The sequence below is a fragment of the Chanodichthys erythropterus genome, chromosome 10 (assembly GCF_024489055.1).
Source record: "Chanodichthys erythropterus isolate Z2021 chromosome 10, ASM2448905v1, whole genome shotgun sequence".
Taxonomy (NCBI): domain Eukaryota; kingdom Metazoa; phylum Chordata; class Actinopteri; order Cypriniformes; family Xenocyprididae; genus Chanodichthys; species Chanodichthys erythropterus.
Window position 1 is genome coordinate 19,412,115 of NC_090230.1, and position 19,613 is coordinate 19,431,727.

A 19,613-nucleotide genomic window follows, 5' to 3' on the forward strand; every position below is an offset into this window, starting at 1 on the left:
AATGTTTACTTTTTTAATAATGCAGTTTCTGGTGTTATTTTTGGTTAGTTTTTAGTTTATAGTAGTTTTTGATAACTTGCTCCGCCTCTGAAACGACTTTCCATTTCTGCTGACATCATCAAGCCCTCTAATCTTTAACCCCTCCCCTGCCTTCTGTCATAGGCCTGTTTTCACAATCTGATCAATTCCACTTAATAATAATTCTTTCGTCTTCAAATAAAAATCAAATACACCACAATACGGAAATCTTTTTGTGCTGACACTAACGTCACGTCACCCTTTATCCCGATGTCAGCGAGTTCTTCTGGACCTCCATCTCATTATAAACTCTGTTGTACGACTCCATTGCGATCACCTGATGAAAGAGTGTGTGGTTCGTTCAGACGTTTCATTCGCCGACTACTGTAGCTTGCTTTGGTAACCTCGTAACATCTTCCCTCGTAATTACGGCCCACGTCGTCAGTTAGCCCAGACTTTGTTATAATTGCCCATGTCGTTTGGTAATTAAACTAGCAGGCGTATTTTAGCTCGTCCCCGTGGGTGACGGTGGTCCTCTTGTTTTCTGTCTATTTATCGTACGCCCTCCGTAAACCTCTTCCTGAGTAATGAGGTGCGCTAACTGCCCTTGTTAAGATGCGTTTTATAGCCACGTTAGTCATACTCTGCTGTTTTGAAACGCTGGGCAAAATCATTACTGGGCCAAGTTGTTAATTAAGCCATTATAGTGAGCGACACTCGCCCTTTTTTCTCTCTCTCTCTGTCATCTTTTGTGAACACCGAGGTATTAATCATTTTATTTTGTCAAGTTGATCTTTGTAACCACACACACACAACTTTCTTCTCGAAGACTTTCTAGAGGTGTTGTTTTTTTACTAATCGATACTTGTCCTAAATGATTGATTTTACAGAGCGACTGGTTGATGGGTGTTGTCCGTCTCGATCCAGAGTGACATGTAAGTGTTTCTCCTTGTTTTGCAGATATTATTCATGAACAAGATTGATCTTTTCCAAGAGAAGATTCTCCACTCCGGGCGTCATCTGCGGCATTACCTTCCCCAGTTCAGAGGTGAGAGACGGATCTGTGATTTACAGATGAATCCCGCTTGCTCCCGCTGCAGAATGCTTGAAGAAAGTGTAATATTTACTTCAGCTGCTCACAGAGCTTCATTTGTTGACTCATTTCCTTTATTAAAGCAGAGAGTTGGCAAGCTTTTCTGTCTTCAACTGCTCCCAATCATATTCTTTCTTTATTTCATTTGTTGGTTTATTGTCTTTCTTTGATTTAGTAGTTTGTTTGTTTCATTTGTTAGTTCTCTTTTGTTTGTTGGTTATCTTTTGTTCTTTCATTTGTTTGTTCTCATGTTTTTGAACATTCATTCATTTTGTTCTGTTTTTTTGTTTATTCCTTTTGTCATTTGTGCTTTCTTTGTTCTTTTTATGTTGTTTTCTTTTGTTCTTCCGTTTGTTTTTCATTCATTACATTCTATTTTGTTCTTTGTCTTTTTGTTTATTCATTGTTTTTTTTTCAATTCTTTTCATTTTTGTTCATTCTCAATTTTTTTTTTCTTCTTTGTTCTTGTTCTTTTTGTTAGTTTGATGTCTTTATTTGTTCATTCAGTTGTTTTTCATCGTTCATTGTCTTTTTTTTTTTTAGTTTGTCCGTACATTCTCTTCTCGTTTCTTTATCTTTTTTTTTGTTGTTGTTGTTGTTTCTTTATTTTTCATTTGTCTGCTTTTTTTTTAAGGGGTCACCACCTGAATGAATTTAAGATTTTCGATCTTATGTTAAGTTGAAATGTTTTATATAATGTAAATTTTATGGATGATACTGAACTTTTTGCCATGAAAATAGCCATGATGCTAACATGGCGTAAAAACTTAATAAACAAACATTATTAAAGGGGTCCTTGATTAAGATTTCACCTTTTTAACATTAGTTAGTGTGTAATGTTGCTGTTTGAACACAAACAACATCTGAAAAATTACGACACTCAATACAAAGGGAGATATTTTCTTTTAAAGAATTCTCTTTTTAAGGACTACAACAAATGGTTGGTAGGGACTAGGGCTGCACGATTAATCGCATGCTATTCTCACGCGCATTTCGTCAGTAAAGCCGGTTCCCTGATTACCGCTAAATCGCCATCACCTGTTTTTAAACGGAGCGCCTTTTAATAGACAGAGCCGTAGTTCACAGACAAGCTCTATAATAAAAATGTACAATTCAGATTTTGATCTCCATATACATTTACATATATATATCTTCCAAGGGGTTTTTTCCCTCCTAGGACTTTTTTCCCAGTGCTAGCACGCTGGGTTTTTCTCCTAGGGGGTTTTTTCCACCCCTGGAAGTCAGCCGACATTGGCTTAATGTAGCACCATCTTGTATATGTTACATATTACCACGCTTGTTTGTACAGTTTTAACCACTTCCCTTTTTTTCTGTGCTTCTAATATGTAAAGCTGCTTTGAAACAATTACCAATTGTAAAAGCGCTATATAAATAAATTTGACTTGACTTGACTTGACAAGCCACGCAATATCGCGTTCATTATCGCAGGCGATTCATCTGCGATATGAACGCGATATTGCGTGGCTTTTCAGTGAACTACGGCTCTGTCTATTAAATGCCGCTTCATTTGAAATCAGGTGATGGCGATTTAGCGGTAATCAGGGAACCGGCTTTACTGACGAAATGCGCGTGAGAATAGCATGCGATTAATCGTGCAGCCCTAGTAGGGACCAAAAAAACACGCAACAAAGAGGGCGAGGCCATGTTGGGCTGCTTTAGAGAAGAGGAAGAGTTGTTGTAGTTGAGTTTTGTTGCCATGCTGTCATTTTACACCGGACTGCTTCACAAAAGATTAACAACGGCACATGCTAGTCGATGAGTTGAATCAACTCCACAACAACTACATAAATTTATCCACTAATCATTCAGAAACGTCCAGTTTCATTCTAAAAGTTGTAACTTCAGCCTTACATTGTTCAAACTGGAGACGGACACTGATGGAGAGACTCAGGAAGAACACCGTTACTGACGATCCTCATTTTGACTGCGTGAGATTCTCCAGCTTTGTTGTTGTTGAGCAACCGAAGCTGTTAAAGCTCCGCCCTCTTCTGGAAAGGGGGAGGAGAGCAGCAGCTCATTTGCATTTAAAGGGAAACACACAAAAACAGTGTGTTTTTGCTCACACCCAAATAGCTTTCTTTCTTTCTTTCTTTCTCTCTCTCTCTCTCTCTCTCTGTCTCTGTCTCTGTCTCTGTCTCTGTCTGTCTGTCTGTCTGTCTGTCTGTCGTCCACTATCACTGTCCTTCCATTAAGACTGAATCCACCATGTCTCTGTGAGTTTGTAGTTTGGCGGTCTAATCAGCTGGAACAGATCCTGTAGTTTTTACCTCAGGGAGAAAAGGTCAAGACGGATGAGGCTGGAAATTTCTCGCGTAACATTGTCTTCACTCTCCCTCCCCCTCTTGTATATGACAAAGTTGATCTCGATTCGGAGAGAAGATTACAATAAAACCTTTTTACAACTACATTTCACCTGGCATCAGGCATCATGCAAATGTCAATTTAGCATTGAAGGTTTAGAGATTTGGAGAAGATCTTGTCAGATATGCATAGACTGATTTCATTTCTTTTCTACTGGGGAAAACTCAATTACATCCACTTCACAAATCTTCTCTCGGATGAACAGTGTTTCCTGTTAATGCATAATTCATCAGGAATTGATGTTTTTGTAGTGCTCTCCTGTTTTGTTTTTCTGAACCAGGGGTTATTGAACATGATTCATGTTGCTATATGTTTTGAAACTGCTGACTTGATACTCCTTAGAGAAAATACTGTTTAACCTTTGCAACGGAAAACTTATCAAGTGTGTATATATAATGCATTTATATTACTGTTTTTACATGTAAAGAAATGTAGCCTTGGTCTTCTTTCAAAGAAGTGTGTTTTTGTTCACAGGTGCCGACTGTGATGTGGACGGTGCCGCCCGGTTCATCGCCGCCATGTTCGTGTCGCTCAACACCACGCCCAGCAAGCTCATCTACCATCACTTCACCACAGCCACCGACACCTCCAACGTGCAGGTAGTTTTCCAGGTCGTCATGGACACCATCATCAAGGAGAACCTGGAAGCTGTGTCTCTGCTCTGAGTCCAGAACAATTCCCCTTTAAAAGCTGAATAAGGACTCATGGATGCTGATGCTATTTATTATATGATGCTCTGATATTAATCAGAATGGAGCGACTGCACACTTTTCATGTAGCAATAACCGAATTTATGCTTCTCTTACTTAAACACAACTGACAGAATGACAAAATATTTAATAACTGTCCTGTGTAATAATCTCAATCACATGTTACACTGTGAAAGTGTATAATATGGTTTTAAAAGAGTAAATTGTACTGTCCTGGGAGATCAAGTTGCTCATTCATGCATCCCATAATTTTCCACCTGACATCGCTTCCTGTGTGTACGTTACCAAGGTTAATAATGACTTATAAAATAACCTTTTCTCCTTGTGTAAATCTTTGTTCAACATGGTCTGTTCCGAGCTCGAACACCCTGTCAGTTCATTTTTTGTTTTGCATTATGAATCGTGTTTTGCTTTTGACTCATTGGTGAAGCAAGGCAATGCACTTTTATAGTTTCATAATTCAATCTGAAATGGTTTTGTTGCACCAAAGTGAGCCACACATCTATTTGAAGCATAATCATACCCGTAGCAATTGTGTATTGTTTTGTAAATACATTTGAAATCATGTTACTTTACCATTTTTCCCATTTATTCATTGATATTCCATTGATGGATGTATTTTTGCTATTTAAATTCCGTATTTCGCTTTTCAAAAGCATTTGAGTTACACTTTTGTAAATGCAAACAAGCCACTGTGAATATACAAACGTAATTAAAAACTAACATAATGTATTTGATATTGTTTCGTGCTTATTTTCCACACACAATGAATGGTGTAAAACGAGTCATATTCATATTTCCTCAATGCAAATGCACAACACAAACATGCACACAATGAACGGTATATCTTTCAAGTTTAATAAAATAAAGAAAACATCTTTGAAAGTTTTTGCTCATAACAGTGAACTCTTTTTATGAACATGTAATACATCTGAAAGAAGGTACAGGAGACGGGTGGACGCGAGGGAGAACAGATCGAACAGAAAATACCTCTCTGTTTTGTGTTTTGTTTTATTTATAAATTTAAAGCAGCGAACTTCACATTGTGTGAACCAGGGGTGCTCAAAACTGCTCTCCAAGATCCATTTTCCTGCAAAATACAGCTGAAACTGTGTGTTCACACTGGAAGTGAATTGAATTTGGTTTGACTTCACTTTTTTGCATTCGCTACATACTAAACCAATATTTTTACGTTACATTTTAATGTCTTGGTGGCTGATTTCACTTAATTAAAAAAATTATCAATTTTTTTGTGTGTCGCAAAACAGGATTTTTAACGGATGTGCGAAGCTTCCGGTGTCCTTGGTATTTTTAGCCGTACAAAACAGCTCGTTATGCTGCTCGATATTCAAACTGGTATTATTTGAATGTATTGTCGAAGTTATGAACGCACATAGTTTTGCCGTTTACCTCACAAATTATTTACCGCACGCTCTCAGAAAATAATAGATTTAGAATATAAAGCGCAGTTTAAAAATGATTAGCATCGCTAGAGAACTAAACATCGCAGGAAAGCAGATCTTCGAGAGCAGCGCTGAACATCCCTGGTGTAAATCAAGTAAACATTCAATGTCAACAGCGCGCCTCACTGCCTTGGCTGTAAATACTCCTGAAATGAAGAGACTTTGGGTCGGGGAGGGAGAGAGAGAGAGACTGGTTCCGCTCAGGAGGTGAAGCAGTCCAGCGAATCGAGCGAGAGAAACACGTCTGCTTTGCACCGAAACGTGCTCGAACCGTCCTGAACCAGCTCACAGCTCTGTAGGTTTGGAGAAATGTCCTTTACGCAGATGGCCTGAGGGGAAAAACGGCACAGTAAACCTTAATGGAAGTTACATGTTGATTCTGTCTTCTTAAGTACATGCTTTTTTAAAATAAAACAGACAATTTATATATATATATATATATATATATATATATATATATATATATATATATATATATATATAAAAGTATGCACAGTAACAAAGTACATCTTTTAACAATCTATTGACCATAATACACATACATTAATAATATTTAATGTACATTCAAATGTTCAGGAATGTTCTGAATATATATAGGCTATTCATATGTGAATGCACATGAACTATTGATTTGTTATGCTTTGTTAATTGATCACTTTAGTAATAAGTTTTGCAAATATATACGAGACAAATCATGAAACTGTTTAATGTAACTTCATACATATACATAACTGGATGCATATTGCATCCTATATAACTATATTATATAATGTTTATTAATTTGATAAGACTTATTTAATTGATAAATTGTGTTATAAAAATGAAATGACGTTTACAAATATTTTATTTAACTAAATAATGAAAAAACTTTAATAAACTGCATATTGTGCGTATGTATGTATATACAATATTATCTTCTTTTGTTATCTAAAGTAGGCTATATGTAATAAAACATGTTTTTGATGAAATAATTTACCATGTTTTTAAGGACTGGCGTTTGTCTGCTGCTGAGGTCGGGTATCACGCTGTTGGAGACGCCGGGGGTCTCGCCGCTGTCCAGCGCTGATTCGCTCTCAGATCTGCGCACATACGGCGACCTCCGGATCCCGGACAGCAAACCCGAGGCTCTCCCGACGGAATAGTAGCTCGGCCCGGTGGACTGCTTGTACCAGGCGTCTGTAGGATGGCTAGAGATGAGGATGGAAACAGCCACGAACACCAGCACGGATCTGACGGACCTCTCCATTGCGCACTTGACCCAAACGTGTGTTTTGATCTATGATGCCTCGTAGCTTTTGGATTGATGTTCTCCACATCTGGAGTTTATATATATACCCCTCGGAGTCGTGATCTCGTTCGTCATTCCTCACTAGATGATTCATATTTCCGGCCAATAGGATTGATTTGCGCGTCTTTGCGCGTTTGGAGACGGTTGGGGAGACTTTAACGTCAGGTAGATGTGATGTATGACGGGACAATATTGTTTCTCTGTCACCGAGCCTGTCTATGTTGATCAATAAACGTCTTTCTGGCGTCACAGCACAAATTAAAAAAGAGAAAATCCCGTGCGTAAAGACGCACATACGCATTAACCAAAGGATCAGTATCCAAGTATGTTTAATACTTGCTATAAATTTGAAGGGACTTGAATAGAGTAGAATAGAATAGAAAATGAATATAATTTAATAGAAGAATTCTAAGTGCACAAGATCTGAACATAAAGTCTCATTAATGAATGATTTGAACATTGACTTATTGACTTCTCTGCAATTACACATTTGGATAAACTGTTTTACCATGTTGTCAGATTTATAAATAATCTAAATTAGAGAGCACTTTCAATAAACCATTTGTAGAAAATTATTATAGAATTATTTGTAGAAAAACAATTTTTAATTTTGGTAAAGGTACAACAACAATAAATATAGGATATTTGAATAATAGTAATAATACAAAAATATTTTAAATACAAAAATGCAATTTTGAAGTGTTGTTCCTTAGTTATCTGAGATAAAATTTAAACAAAAAGCCAAAAAAGCTGTGTATATGTATAATAATAATAATAATAAAGAGGTAAAAATAACATTAATTTGAACATTTGTAAATAACAATCTGTGATGGCCTAAAATGAAACATTTAAATGGAGTCTTATTGCCTTTTTGCAATCTATTGTAATAAAAACAAACCAATGTTAGAGGTTCAAATAAAGAAAATGAGAAAATGTTGACTACTTTTGTTATTCAAAATGTTTATTACCATTTTCAATATAAAAGCTACAAATATAATCTTACAATTCTCATATTAAACCATTTAAACAGTGAATCTGAACCATAAAAGGATGAAAGTCTTTTCTTTAATCTTAGGCACTCATAGTCCATTATACAAGGGTCTGCACTGCGGTTCCAGCTTAGTCTCGAGAACCGCATCCGGCTCGCACACCCACGGATCCTCCGTTTGCCACTGCCACTTCAGCAGCTGCTCCCTCAGGCTCTCCAGAACCGGGGCGTAGGTTGGATCACCAGCGAGATTCCGCCTCTCTGTCGGATCCGACTGGATGTCAAACAGCTCCCACCTCTCCCGATAGTAATACTCGTTTAGAGTCTTGAACCAGCCTGTGGGCTGGCCCGACCGGGTCCGGTTTAACAGATCCTGGAAGGTTGGGGACACGTAGAAGTCCTGGTCTATAGGAAAGGGCATGCGGTAGTGAAGATTGTGCAGCAGCCGGTAGGGGCCCTGGTGGATGGAGCGCATCGGGTAAAACATAGTGACCTCGTGGAGACTCTGGCTGGCGTAGACGGTGACCCAGGGCGGTTCTGAGCTCAGGGCCGGGAGGAGAGACCGACCCGTCAACTCAACCGGACGACCACCTGAGAGACTGTACGACGGATACGGCAAAGAGAACCAGTCCAGTATGGTGGGAGTGATATCTGGGGGGAAAATTAGAGATGCTGTTGAATCAAGTACATACAAACAGAACATGTTACCTTGGTTATAATCTAAATTATAGAAAGATTTGACCTTAAAACAGAATCAAGTATGAAAAGGAGCAATAGTGAGGGACGCCATTTTCTTATATCGTACAAAAACTTGCAATTCGTACAGCTAGAAATTATGTTGACAGTAAATAGAAGGAAATGACCTGAAAACACTTAATCAAGTGACAAAAGGTGCAATAGTGAGGAACGCCACTTTTTAAATACCATACGAAAAACCTGTGATTTGTAAAAATGGAAAATGTTGTTACAATAATCTGTCAGTAAATAGAAATAAATTACCTCAAAGTGATAGTTCACCCAAAAATGAAAATTATCCCATAATTTACTCACCCTCAAGCCATTCTAGCTGTATATGACTCTCATTTCTCAGGTGAACACAGTTGGAGTTATATTAAAAATATCCTGGCTCTTCCAAGCTTTATAATGGCAGTGAATGGGGGCCGAGATTTTGAAGCCCAAAAAAGCACATCCAACCATCATAAAAGTAATCCATATAGCTCCAGGGGGTTAATAAAGACCTTCTAAACTATAATAACCAGTTTCCGGCAAACATTCGTACACAAGTCGACTTGTAACCTCTGATGCGATGTATGATGTATTGATGAACACGGAAATGCAGGGGATAGAGCAAAACAAAACACCAGTCGCAAATTACAAGTCTAAAACAAGACATTTTTAAGAGAAACGTCTGAGTATTTAAGCGTAAAGGAGACTGAGTTTGTTGCACAGCCCTATTTGTTTGAACAGCACTCCTACATCCTACATTATACATTGCATCAAAGGTTACGCTTCCGCCGTAAGTCGACTTGCATATGGATGTTTGCCGGAAGCTGGTTATTATAGTTTATTTAGTTGAAGTTGTATGTATTGTTTTTTTTTTTCTTTCAAAAAACCATCGCTTCACTTCAGAAGGCCATTATTAACCCCCTGGAGCCATGTGGATTATATTTATGATGGATGGATGCACTTTTTGGGCTTTAAAATCTCGGCCCCCATTCACTACCATTATAAAGCTTGGAAGAGCCAGGATTTTTTTTTTTAATATTACTTCAATAGTGTAAGTCTGAAAAAAGATAGACATAGAATGGCTTGAGGGTGAGTAAATCATGGAATAATTTTCATTTTTGGGTGAACTATCACTTTAAGGTAATTTATTTCTATTTACTGACAGATTATTGTAACAACATTTTTCATTTTACGAATCACAGGTTGTTCGTACGTTATTTAAAAAGTGGCATTCCTCACTATTGCACCTTTTTGCACTTGATTAAGTTTTTTGATTAAATTTAGTTTTAGTTGATTACATTTTTGGGTGACCTATCACTTTAAACATTGAATCAAGTGCAAAAATGTGCAATAGTTATATTGTACGAACAACCTGCGATTCATACAAATAGAAATTGTTGATACACTGGCAATTTCGTACAAACGGAAAACGTTGTTACATTGGCAATCTGTCAGTAAACAAAGATTTGACTTTAAACACTGAATCAAGTGCAAAAAGGTGCAATAGTGCACACACCATTGTTAACAATCTGTCATTTGGTAGAAAAATAGTTGTACTATTATTTCTATTACAAATAGATGTTTTGCTTTTCATTATCTTATGAATATCTTTTTGTAAAAGCTATGCTACATTCATCCAAACTTGTAATTCAGGAGAAAGACGATTGTTCTATCATCTGGTCTAAAACATCTGAATGGTGCAGTAGCAAGATTGATTATGTGTTTCATAGTCCTACAAATAAAAAATATATCAGTTGTCCTGGGCTTAAACACAGAAACAAATCTGAAAGATGTTCTATTTCAGCACAGCACAAATAGTTTGCGAAACTAATAATGGTATTTATCTGTCATTCAGTAGAGAGCTGTTCTATTATCCGGCCTCAAAAACAGGAACAAGTGCATGAAGGTGTATTAAAACTAGGCTTACTGCACCACCTAGTGATTAAAGCAGTTACAGCACATCTTAAACCCATGAAGGACTTTGTTCTGTGCACATTAGTTTATTTACATGTTTAAAGAATAATCCAGCAGTGATTAGCTCTTACCCAGCAGACTGACGTAGGCCTGGCTGATCTGTCCCCAGCGCTGCCGGTGTTCAGGTGAGGAGACCAGCATGGGTTCCTTCACACCTGAGCTGTACAGGTTAGTGCGTCCGTTGGGGAACGGAATTCCATTATCCGAGCTGTAGATCACCAGAGTGTCATTTTCAAATCCCGCATCCCGTAGTTCTTGAAGAACCAGACCAATACCTTCGAAATCAAAACACCAGAAATGTAAAACCCATGCAAGCAAATTTTTAAATATTACTGTGAATGACTTAAAATATAACCTTGGTCCAGCCGGCTGACCGTTGTGTACTGGGCTGCTATGTCCGCCCTTGCTGCAGGAGTGTCCGGAATAAAGTATGGAACCTAGTTAGATATTAAGAAACTGATGGTTGGGAATTTCAACTAATGACTTTAACATTTTTCTTTATTTGTAAGGCTCACCTTAACCCTGTCTGGAGAGTAATACTTTGGCTCCCAATCTGGAATTCTTCCCATGCCACTCTCTCCATTCCCAAACTTTTCACAGAACACTCCATACTGAGGCTGGGAGTGGCCACAGCGGTGAGGATCATGGAACGCCACATAGAGGAAGAACGGCCGTTCCTCTTCCGTCGTATTTCTCTCCGCCTTCTGGCTCTGGAAGAACTTCCGAACAAGGAGCTTAATCTTGGTGATATTCCGACCCACCTGCAGCACGGAGTTGGTCTCTTCTGTGTAGGCGAAATCGAATGGGTATACAGGGCCCGGACCAACGTGTTTTTTCCCGATGATTCCTTTCCAAAGAAAAGCAATCATGAATTTGTAAAATTCTGAATTTTTTCACTCATTTCAAATGTTGAGTAACAAATTATAAGCTAGTTTGCTTTGTAGAAAAACAAATTGTCATCCCAATACAATCTAATGGAAATTCGTAAACTATTTTATGTATGAATTTGTACAAACTCGTTTGCATGTTTTCGTATGATCTGCACATTTTCATATGATCTGTTTTTTTTTTCCTTTCCAAAGAAATCAAACATGAATTTGTAAAATTCATAATTTTCAAATGTTTAAAAACATTTTAAATAATATGTTTAAAAGTTTAGCAACAAATCACAAGATGGCTTGCTTTCAATGCTGGCTTTTTGCATCCAATAAGCAAAAAAAAAAAAAAAAGTGTTCAAATTTTATACGAAAATTTGTGCCATTCATAAAAAAAACAAATTGTCCTACCAGCACAATCTCATGGCACTTCGTAATTATTTTATGTATTAATTCATACAAACTTGTTTGCATGTTTTCATACAATCTGCACATTTTCATATGACCCAATTCCCCCCCCCCCCCAGTGATTCCTTTTCAAAGAAATCAACCATCCATTTGTAAAATTCCTAATTTTTCCAAGATTCACTCATTTCAAATGTTAAGTAAAAAATCATAAGATGGTTTGCTTGCTATACTGGCTTTTTGCTTGCATGGTAAGGCCAAACTGATATATCTTCTACAAGATATATCAGTCTGGGCAGCGTTTCCCAAAAGCATCGTAAGCCTAAATTGATTGGTTTCAATGGAGCTACGATCAACTTAAGCTTACGATGCTTTTGGGAAACGCAGCCCTGGGGTGCGTTTCCCAAAGCGAACTATGGTCGCAAGTTCCGTCGTTACCAATAGAGTTCAATGGGACTTACAACCATGGTTCACCAACGATGCTTTCGGGAAACTCACCCCTGGTCAGTCCGCCCTCCGTCGCGATTCGAGTCAACTCCAAACCGTACCGTGCAATCAGATTTGTTTATTTCAGTGACGCGAACAGCGTCACTCTAGTGTGGCGGAAGTTCCTTCAATATTAACAAAGATTGCGCACGGGAGACCCGAGAGTTTGTTCAACTTCCGGTCGACTTCCTTGGGCACTGAATAGAAGTCGGCCGCGTGCCGCCATCTTGTAGCAGAACTTCACTTGCGTTAGCATCCCCATTGACTCCCATTCATTGTGGCGTCACTTTGGCAGTGAATAACTTTACATCTGAGGCGTTTAAAGACTCCATTTGTCCATTATTTATTTCCAAAGATACACGACAATGTATAAAGGGCTCCATTACCTTCAATGTTACATTATGGCCCCGTAGAAACAGTTTTTGTAAAAATAAGCTAACGATTGCGTCATAACCACTCCACTCTCTGTCGCACAGTAGAGAAATTACCGTACAGACAGGAGGAGAAGCTCGCAGACAATCGGGGAGATTATCTTAATATGGCGTACTGGCGTTACATTTTAAAATACTATACAAAATAATTAATCAGAATACTTACTCCTGCTCACTCACGCCAAAGAACTCCCCGCTCAAGCTCGCCGTCTCTGCAAGATTAACGATGGCAGTTTGCACGCACAGCTACTAGAAGATTTACATCTGTCAGACAGGTTGCTGACGTCATCAAGCTTAGTGCGAGTCTGCGCGTCAGAAACGGAAGTGCTAAAAATCGCTAAAAATGGGCTTCACTTGACTCAATTGAGTTCCAATGGGGTCGCTGTGTCCATTTCTTTTACTGTCTATGGTTCTATTCAGCCGTGAATTCAGTTTTAAATTAATTATTTACTTTTCACTGTTGACTCTCTTGTCGCTTTGCTAACGTCATATCCGCCCTTCTCTGATTGGTTTACTCCGCTTTCTGTTTGCTCGGATTTGCTCCGCCCTAGAAATCGAATTGATTCATTGGCCGACCAGACTAATCTGCTGGTACAGTGGTGAGGCTGGATTTTCTAGGCAAGCTTTTTGCACCAATTAAACACAAAAAGGTGTTCAAAATTTGTCCAGATGAGGTTTGAGATGTACTGAACTTCCCTCCACCTACATCCTGAATAAAGATCATCTTTTTGAAATACTCCTGATGGAAGACTAGGTTGCACCTTTAGCTGTAGTAAGTGATTAGGTGTAAGCGGTTTTAAGTCATTTGGGTCACCAGAAGATGTTAGTGGTCGATTGTTTAATATGGCTTCTACTTCACACATAACCGTTTCCAAGCTTTCGTCATCAAGAGTCTGTTGCCTTGTGATTGACTTTCCTTTTGATCATGCAAATTATGACAGTAATTCTTTCCTTCTTAACTTCAGGATCAATTGGTTCAATCAGAGTTGAAGTAAGTGGTATCCTGGGCCACTCCTGTTCTGATCTTTGAAGAAACACCGGACCATTTCTCCATAGGCTACATTTTAGAAGTGCATCAGCAGTTAAACTACACAAAGCTGAATCCGCTGAGTGTTGATGTATCACCACTGACCTACATTTGATGCTTCCCTAATGATACTGACTCTGTTGGCTACAAAGGTTTGAAATCGTTTAGTTTCGTTTCTAATGTACATCAAAACTGAAGTGCTATCAATCCAGAACCATGAACTGCAGTTCTGTGGCTAACAACTTGTCCATCCGTACTGCAAGCACTGCTGCAGTTAAGTCCATTCTTGATATGGTCATTGATTTCAAGGGTGCCACTCTTGACTTTCCCATTATGAATGATACATGAATCTTTCCTCGGGCATTGATCAGTCAAAGGTAGGTCACAGTGCCTTTTTCACTTGCGTCACAAAAATGATGCAACTGGGCTTGAGTAACATCTTCAAAGTGACTCCATAATGGAGTCTGGAATTCTGTCATCCCATCCATTGCTAAGCTTACAAAGCTCTTGCATGATGTACTTTGCAGTAAAAATGAAAGGGGCTACAAATCCAAGTGGGTCAAACACAGAATTAACAACTGATAATATTCCTCTTCTAGTGAGTGTTTGGTTCTGTAGTGTAACCTTAAACTTGAATGTGTCCTTTTCAACAGACCAATGAAGTCCAAAGGCTCTTTCAACAGGAATGGTTTTCAGAGTCTAGGTCAAGATTTTTCACCTCCTTCATCTATCCTTTTCAGGTATTGATGCCAAAACTTGTCTACTGTTAGAGATCCACTTGACGAGATGAAAGCCTTCTTGAGAGCAGAGCGCACAAAGTTCGTTGTAAAGCACATTTGCTTGCTTTTCTGTAGGAACAGACACGAGACAATCATCAACAAAGAAACTGTTCTTTACCACATGAATGGCCTCTTGTCTTGTTGTTCTGTTGTTCTTGTTGTCATCCGATGTTTTTCTCAAAGCATCACTTGCGCAACTTGATGAAGATGTAGATCCGAATAAATGCACTGTCATTCTGTATTCAGCAACATCACCCTTTGGCCACCACAAAAAATGAAGAAAGTCTTTGTCAGCTTCAACAACTTTGACTTGATGAAACATGCCTTCTATGTCAGCCATTAGACTAATTGTCTCCTTTCGGAAATGAAGCAAGACACCTAAAAGTGCGCTAGTGAGATTGGGACCTTGGATTAGTTCATTATTGAGTGACATTCTACGAAAAGAAGCCAAGCAATTGAAAACAACATGAATTGTGACCTTTTTTGGATGATATACTGTACCCCATGGTGCGGTATCTACCACACCTTGCTATTGTCCCTTTTAAGCTCTGTCTGGGGTACCATCTCAGCCTGTCCTTTTTCTATGACAGTTTATATATGTATAAATATTGCATCCTTTTCAAACTCTCTGAGCAGGTAAGACATCTTCTGGCAGAAGAGCTATTTGGTAATTGTTAGGCATTTTAACATTGACATTCTAACTGTTAATGTCCATCCTTGATTTTAGCATTCTCCATTATGCTCATGAACCTTTTGTCTGCTTGTGACATCTCTGTCTTTTCTTTGTATTCCTTTTCAGGGAAGTCATGATACTGCTGTACCAGCATGCTTGTCAAGTCAGATGCTGAGATGCGGTTTGTTTAAACCTCTGGATCCCTTTCTGCTTGACAATGATCATCGAGGCCATTAAAGTGTTAGTTCACCCCAAAATTAAAATTATGTAATTAATTACTCACCCTCATGTCATTCCACACCCGTAAGACCTTCGTTCATCTTCAGAACACAAATTAAGATATTTTTGATAAAATCCAAATTTCTCAGTGAGGCCTGCATTGCCAGCAATAACACTCCCTGTTTCAATGCACAGAAAGCTACTGAAGACATATTTAAAACAGTTCACGTGACGACAGTGGTTCAACCTTAATATTATAAAGCAACAAGAATACTTTTTGTGCAGCAAAAATAACAAAATAGCGACTTTAATCCAAAATATCTAGTGATGGGCGATTTCAAAATGATGCTTCATGAAGCTTCGAAGCTTTATGAAACATTTGTTTCAAATCAGTGATTCGGAGCATCAAAATCACACAATTTCAGTAAACCAGGCTTTGTTACGTCATAAGTGTTTTGAAACTTCAACAATTCATGTGACTTTGGCAGTTTGATACGAAATCCGAACCACTGATTCGAAACAAAAGATTCGTAAAGCTTTGAAGCTTCATGAAGCAGTGTTTTGAAATCGCCCATCACTAGATATTGTTGAATAAAGTTGTTATTTTGTTATTTTTGGTGCACAAAAAGTATTCTCGTTGCTTTATAAGGTTGAACCACTGTAGTCACATGAACTGTTTTAAATATGTCTTTAGTACCTTTCTGGGCATCGGATTTTATCAAAAATATCATAATTTATGTTCCAAAAATGAACGAAGGTCTTACGGGTGTAGAACGACATGAAGGTGAGTAATTAATGACAGAATTTTCATTTTTGTGTGAACTAACCCTTTATCAACCCAGCCTAGGACAGTTTTTACTGCATAAGGGCCATCTCCTTGGCTGTTGATAACTTTTCATGGCTCTAACAATTTGGGAGCATTCATCCCTATAAGCAGTCCGAAATCTGCCTTAATAGATGGAATATGGACTTCTTACAAGTATGCCCACTTCTTTAGTGCCTCAGCAGTATTCACCCGTTCCTGCGCTACTGGGATTTCCCTTTGAGTGTATGTGTCTGGGAGTTCATAAAAGACATCACCATCTAAGCTGCTCATTGAGACCTGTGTTAACAGGTTTTTCTTAGCCCATTGTGTGCAACAGGATTCTTGATTTCCGTCCACTGACTCAAAGCTTCTGTTTAAGAGCCTCAGTGCAAAAGGTTGCAGAGCTTCCTAGATCTAAAAATGCATACATGCACCTGAGCTTTGACTTGCACAGGAATGATTGTAGGTGGAATGATACCGGCCTCTGTATGAGTATTTGCTTCCAAACAGACTAGTGCACTACTTATAAGGGAATTGCCTGACTGTAGCTGATTATCATCAACTCACTTTTGCATATTCAAGGCTGTCAGGAGGTGTCTAAGCGTGCACTCTGTACATGTTATCCTCTTTTTACAGTTCTTGCGGAGATGTCCTTTGTTCAAGCAGCCAACTTTTTCTTTTTTTTTTTTTTTTTTTAAATAAATTTTGTCATCATGAGGTTCTTGGCTGAATTTACAACATTCTTCTACACCATGTTTTCCTTTGCAGTACAGACCGCTCAGCAATGGACTTCAGAAAGGTAATGTGTTCCTGCTTGTTGCTATTGTAGCAAAACTGCTTCCTTTGGAAGTTGTAGTGGGTTTGGATTTTGAAGTTTTTGTTGGTTTACTGTCTTCATTCAAATCGCCAAACAATGGGTCTATAATCATATTTGTCTTTCAATAAACCCAACGAAATGCTGAAACTGAGATCTTTTTTCTTTCTGTTCGTAGTACTCATAAGCAGTTCCATTTTTCCCTTAAGCTTGGATACTACACACTTCAAATTAGTGTCATGGTTCATGTCGGCCAACGCATTAATCTCTAACATGGTGTTACAACAGCCACTCAGGAACAATGAAAATGAATGCAATGCTCTACCACTTTCTGAATTGATAGGGTTCCAGTTTAAATTTATTTCTTGTTATGCATTGGCGATAAGGATATCACTTCTTTCTAATAGCCTTTTGGCTTCTTTGTAACCTCTTTGTGGTTCCATATGTTGGCAACTCTTAATGGCTTTCCACTAGTGAATCGCTCAAAGAAAAGCAGTCTGTCACGATTGTTCTTCGTTCTGTCTTCATTACAGTGCTTAAAGGTTCTGATAAAAGTCAGGTGGTCTAGTGGGTCCCTGTGAATACAGGAATCTCTCTTGAAGGTAGGCCTGCTAATTTCTGTTCTTTGACTAACATCAGCTATTTTGTTTTGACACTGCATAACATTAACCAGATCCTTCTCTATGCCTGTAGAATGCGATGCCTTTACATGATATCTTTCCTTTATGGATTCTGGCTTGCGCACAGAAGGCGGCATTGTTCCTTTAACAGATGTCTTCGCATGAACGTTTACAACTTCAGTGCGTTTTTGCATCATAGTGCAAATGACTCAGCTTTCTTAGCTTCAGCTTGTCATCTTATAGGAGGAAGCAGTGGATTTACTACAGCTCTTTGATCTTGTAGACACGCTATCCTGTTTGTTTCTATAATCTTTAATACTTTCCTTTTCAGAAGCACTTTCTATCCATGCACATGTCTCTTTTCTTGAATTCTTTAAAATCATTATACCTCGGTGAAAAGCTCTATTTGTGATCCCTCTCTCTTTCTTCAACAGGCAAAGCATGATGCAACGCAGCAAAGGCATTCATCAGTTTTTTAAATAAACGAAACTGTCGTTTCACATCTTCCCCTTTTATCATACGATTCAAGAAGTGGCTCGATCGGAGTCCGCTTACTAGTTAACTGCGCCAGTGTTGATTTCTTTGCGTTTTTATGCTTTATTATGAAGGTGTATTAAAAATATATATCAGAGCTTCATGGATCTTCATCGTACCTGTGTGGATGTTGGCTTGATTCAGGAGGAGAGGAAGACTGCGCACTCCATCGAATGAGTTAAAGTGATGAACTCCCTGATGGAGGCCGTACATCCCGTTCTGGTGCTGTTGAGCAAGAAAAAAAAAGCTCAAGGCAAGTTTATCCATTAGTTTGGGCTAAAAAAGAGACATCTACATACTGGTTACCTGTGGTAATCCCGTCAGGATGGTGGAACGACTTGGTGAGCAGCTGCTGACGGAGGTGAAGGCGTTCTTGAAGATCACACTGCGCCCAGAAAGAGCCCGAAGATGAGGTGTCTGGACCACAGTGTTGTTGTAGACATCCGTCTCGAACCCACCATCATCAGCTGTGCGATACAATGATAAAACATGGCAAATTTACATGGCACAGAGGTGCTTCTGAGGTGTCTTTATACAGGCTGTTTAATGCAACCCAGAGGTGGCATAAATGCATTCACACAACTGTACGGTTGTGACTTGGGTAAAGTTGGTTTTATATTCGCACATTCGGACTTCTGATAAATTCAGACTTTCCAATAAATGTGCAATAAATTAATGTTTGCAAATTTTAAGCAGCGACATGATATTGAAAAAAAAAAGAGATTTTCAACTTACAACATTTTTCACAGTCGATCAAAATAGGCAAGTATTGTTTTAATGGCATATTTACTTGTGAATGTCCAATGTAGTGTGATTAACAAGGCTATTGAATACGGATGTCCGAATGTGCGAATATAAAACCAACTTTACCCAAGTTGGCTGAGGTGGGTCTGAGCTGGTATCATTTAGTCTGGCTTTTATGCGGTACTGAGTCTTAACACTGAATTTTGCCTTAACTCTACTGTCTAAAGTCGCTTATAGAGACATTAACCCATCGTAAATACAAAACACACATCACAACAGTATAGAAATATTGTCAAATCAAACACTCATGGTTGTGTTTCACTACACACCAATGATGAGAAGCACATTTCTTCTTCTGCACTCTCCTACATCACAACAAACCAGGAAACACAACAAAGTCCACCCGAACAAAAACAACATTTTAATGTCATTTGCCTCTTACACCTCCAGGAATGTTGTTAAAGCAAACGGAAAAGTCTGTAGAACTTTGTTTACACTCGGCGAGACAAACTTCCGCCATGTGGGTCCATCACATGACCACGATCAGCTGACGCGAAGA

The 19,613-nt window shown here is 38.5% G+C and overlaps 3 protein-coding genes across 5 annotated transcripts in view; 1 reads left to right on the top strand and 2 right to left on the bottom strand.

Moving 5' to 3' along the window:
* The window catches only part of gnav1 (guanine nucleotide binding protein (G protein) alpha v1), a 35,779-nt gene extending 31,062 nt beyond the window's left edge, over positions 1-4,717 (top strand). The window contains exons 8-9 of the mRNA XM_067396405.1: positions 979-1,066; positions 3,968-4,717. Coding sequence (XP_067252506.1) covers positions 979-1,066; positions 3,968-4,158 — 279 coding nt within the window. The 3' untranslated portion in view covers positions 4,159-4,717. The remainder of the gene's footprint in view (positions 1-978; positions 1,067-3,967) is intronic.
* Positions 4,718-4,864: 147 nt separating this feature from the next.
* On the bottom strand, positions 4,865-7,065 carry npb (neuropeptide B). Its single transcript, XM_067396406.1, has 2 exons — positions 6,643-7,065; positions 4,865-5,995 (listed from the first exon to the last, which is right to left on the bottom strand). Exons 1-2 carry the CDS (start codon positions 6,910-6,912, stop codon positions 5,867-5,869), a joined length of 399 nt encoding a protein of 132 aa, XP_067252507.1. The 5' UTR covers positions 6,913-7,065; the 3' UTR covers positions 4,865-5,866.
* A 559-nt stretch (positions 7,066-7,624) lies between these two features.
* sgsh (N-sulfoglucosamine sulfohydrolase (sulfamidase)) lies at positions 7,625-19,603 on the bottom strand. Of its 3 annotated transcripts, none has more exons than XM_067396409.1 (7): positions 19,490-19,596; positions 18,617-18,777; positions 18,430-18,535; positions 11,158-11,489; positions 10,998-11,079; positions 10,714-10,917; positions 7,625-8,593 (listed from the first exon to the last, which is right to left on the bottom strand). In XM_067396409.1, the coding sequence occupies exons 1-7, from the start codon at positions 19,572-19,574 to the stop codon at positions 8,034-8,036; spliced, it is 1,530 nt and encodes a 509-aa protein (XP_067252510.1). In that variant the 5' UTR covers positions 19,575-19,596; the 3' UTR covers positions 7,625-8,033. The 3 variants fall into 3 exon arrangements, with proteins under 3 accessions (XP_067252510.1, XP_067252512.1, XP_067252509.1); XM_067396411.1 differs by having other exon boundaries at positions 7,627-8,593; positions 19,497-19,576; XM_067396408.1 differs by having other exon boundaries at positions 7,628-8,593; positions 19,384-19,603.
* Between the last annotated feature and the right edge of the window lie 10 nt (positions 19,604-19,613).

Bases quoted from the DNA above. Each gene is read 5' to 3' on its own strand.
- sgsh (XM_067396408.1), bottom strand. From the start codon at position 19,474: ATGTTGTTTTTGTTCGGGTGGACTTTGTTGTGTTTCCTGGTTTGTTGT. The intron at 10,918-10,997 runs GTTATATTTTAA...TTGATTTCGAAG, and splicing joins GGTCAGCCGGCTGGACCAAG to GTATTGGTCTGGTTCTTCAA. The intron at 8,594-10,713 runs GTAAGAGCTAAT...TTTTCCCCCCAG, and splicing joins GGCCTACGTCAGTCTGCTGG to ATATCACTCCCACCATACTG.
- npb (XM_067396406.1), bottom strand. From the start codon at position 6,912: ATGGAGAGGTCCGTCAGATCCGTGCTGGTGTTCGTGGCTGTTTCCATC. The intron at 5,996-6,642 runs GTAAATTATTTC...TTTTCCCCTCAG, and splicing joins CGCCAGTCCTTAAAAACATG to GCCATCTGCGTAAAGGACAT.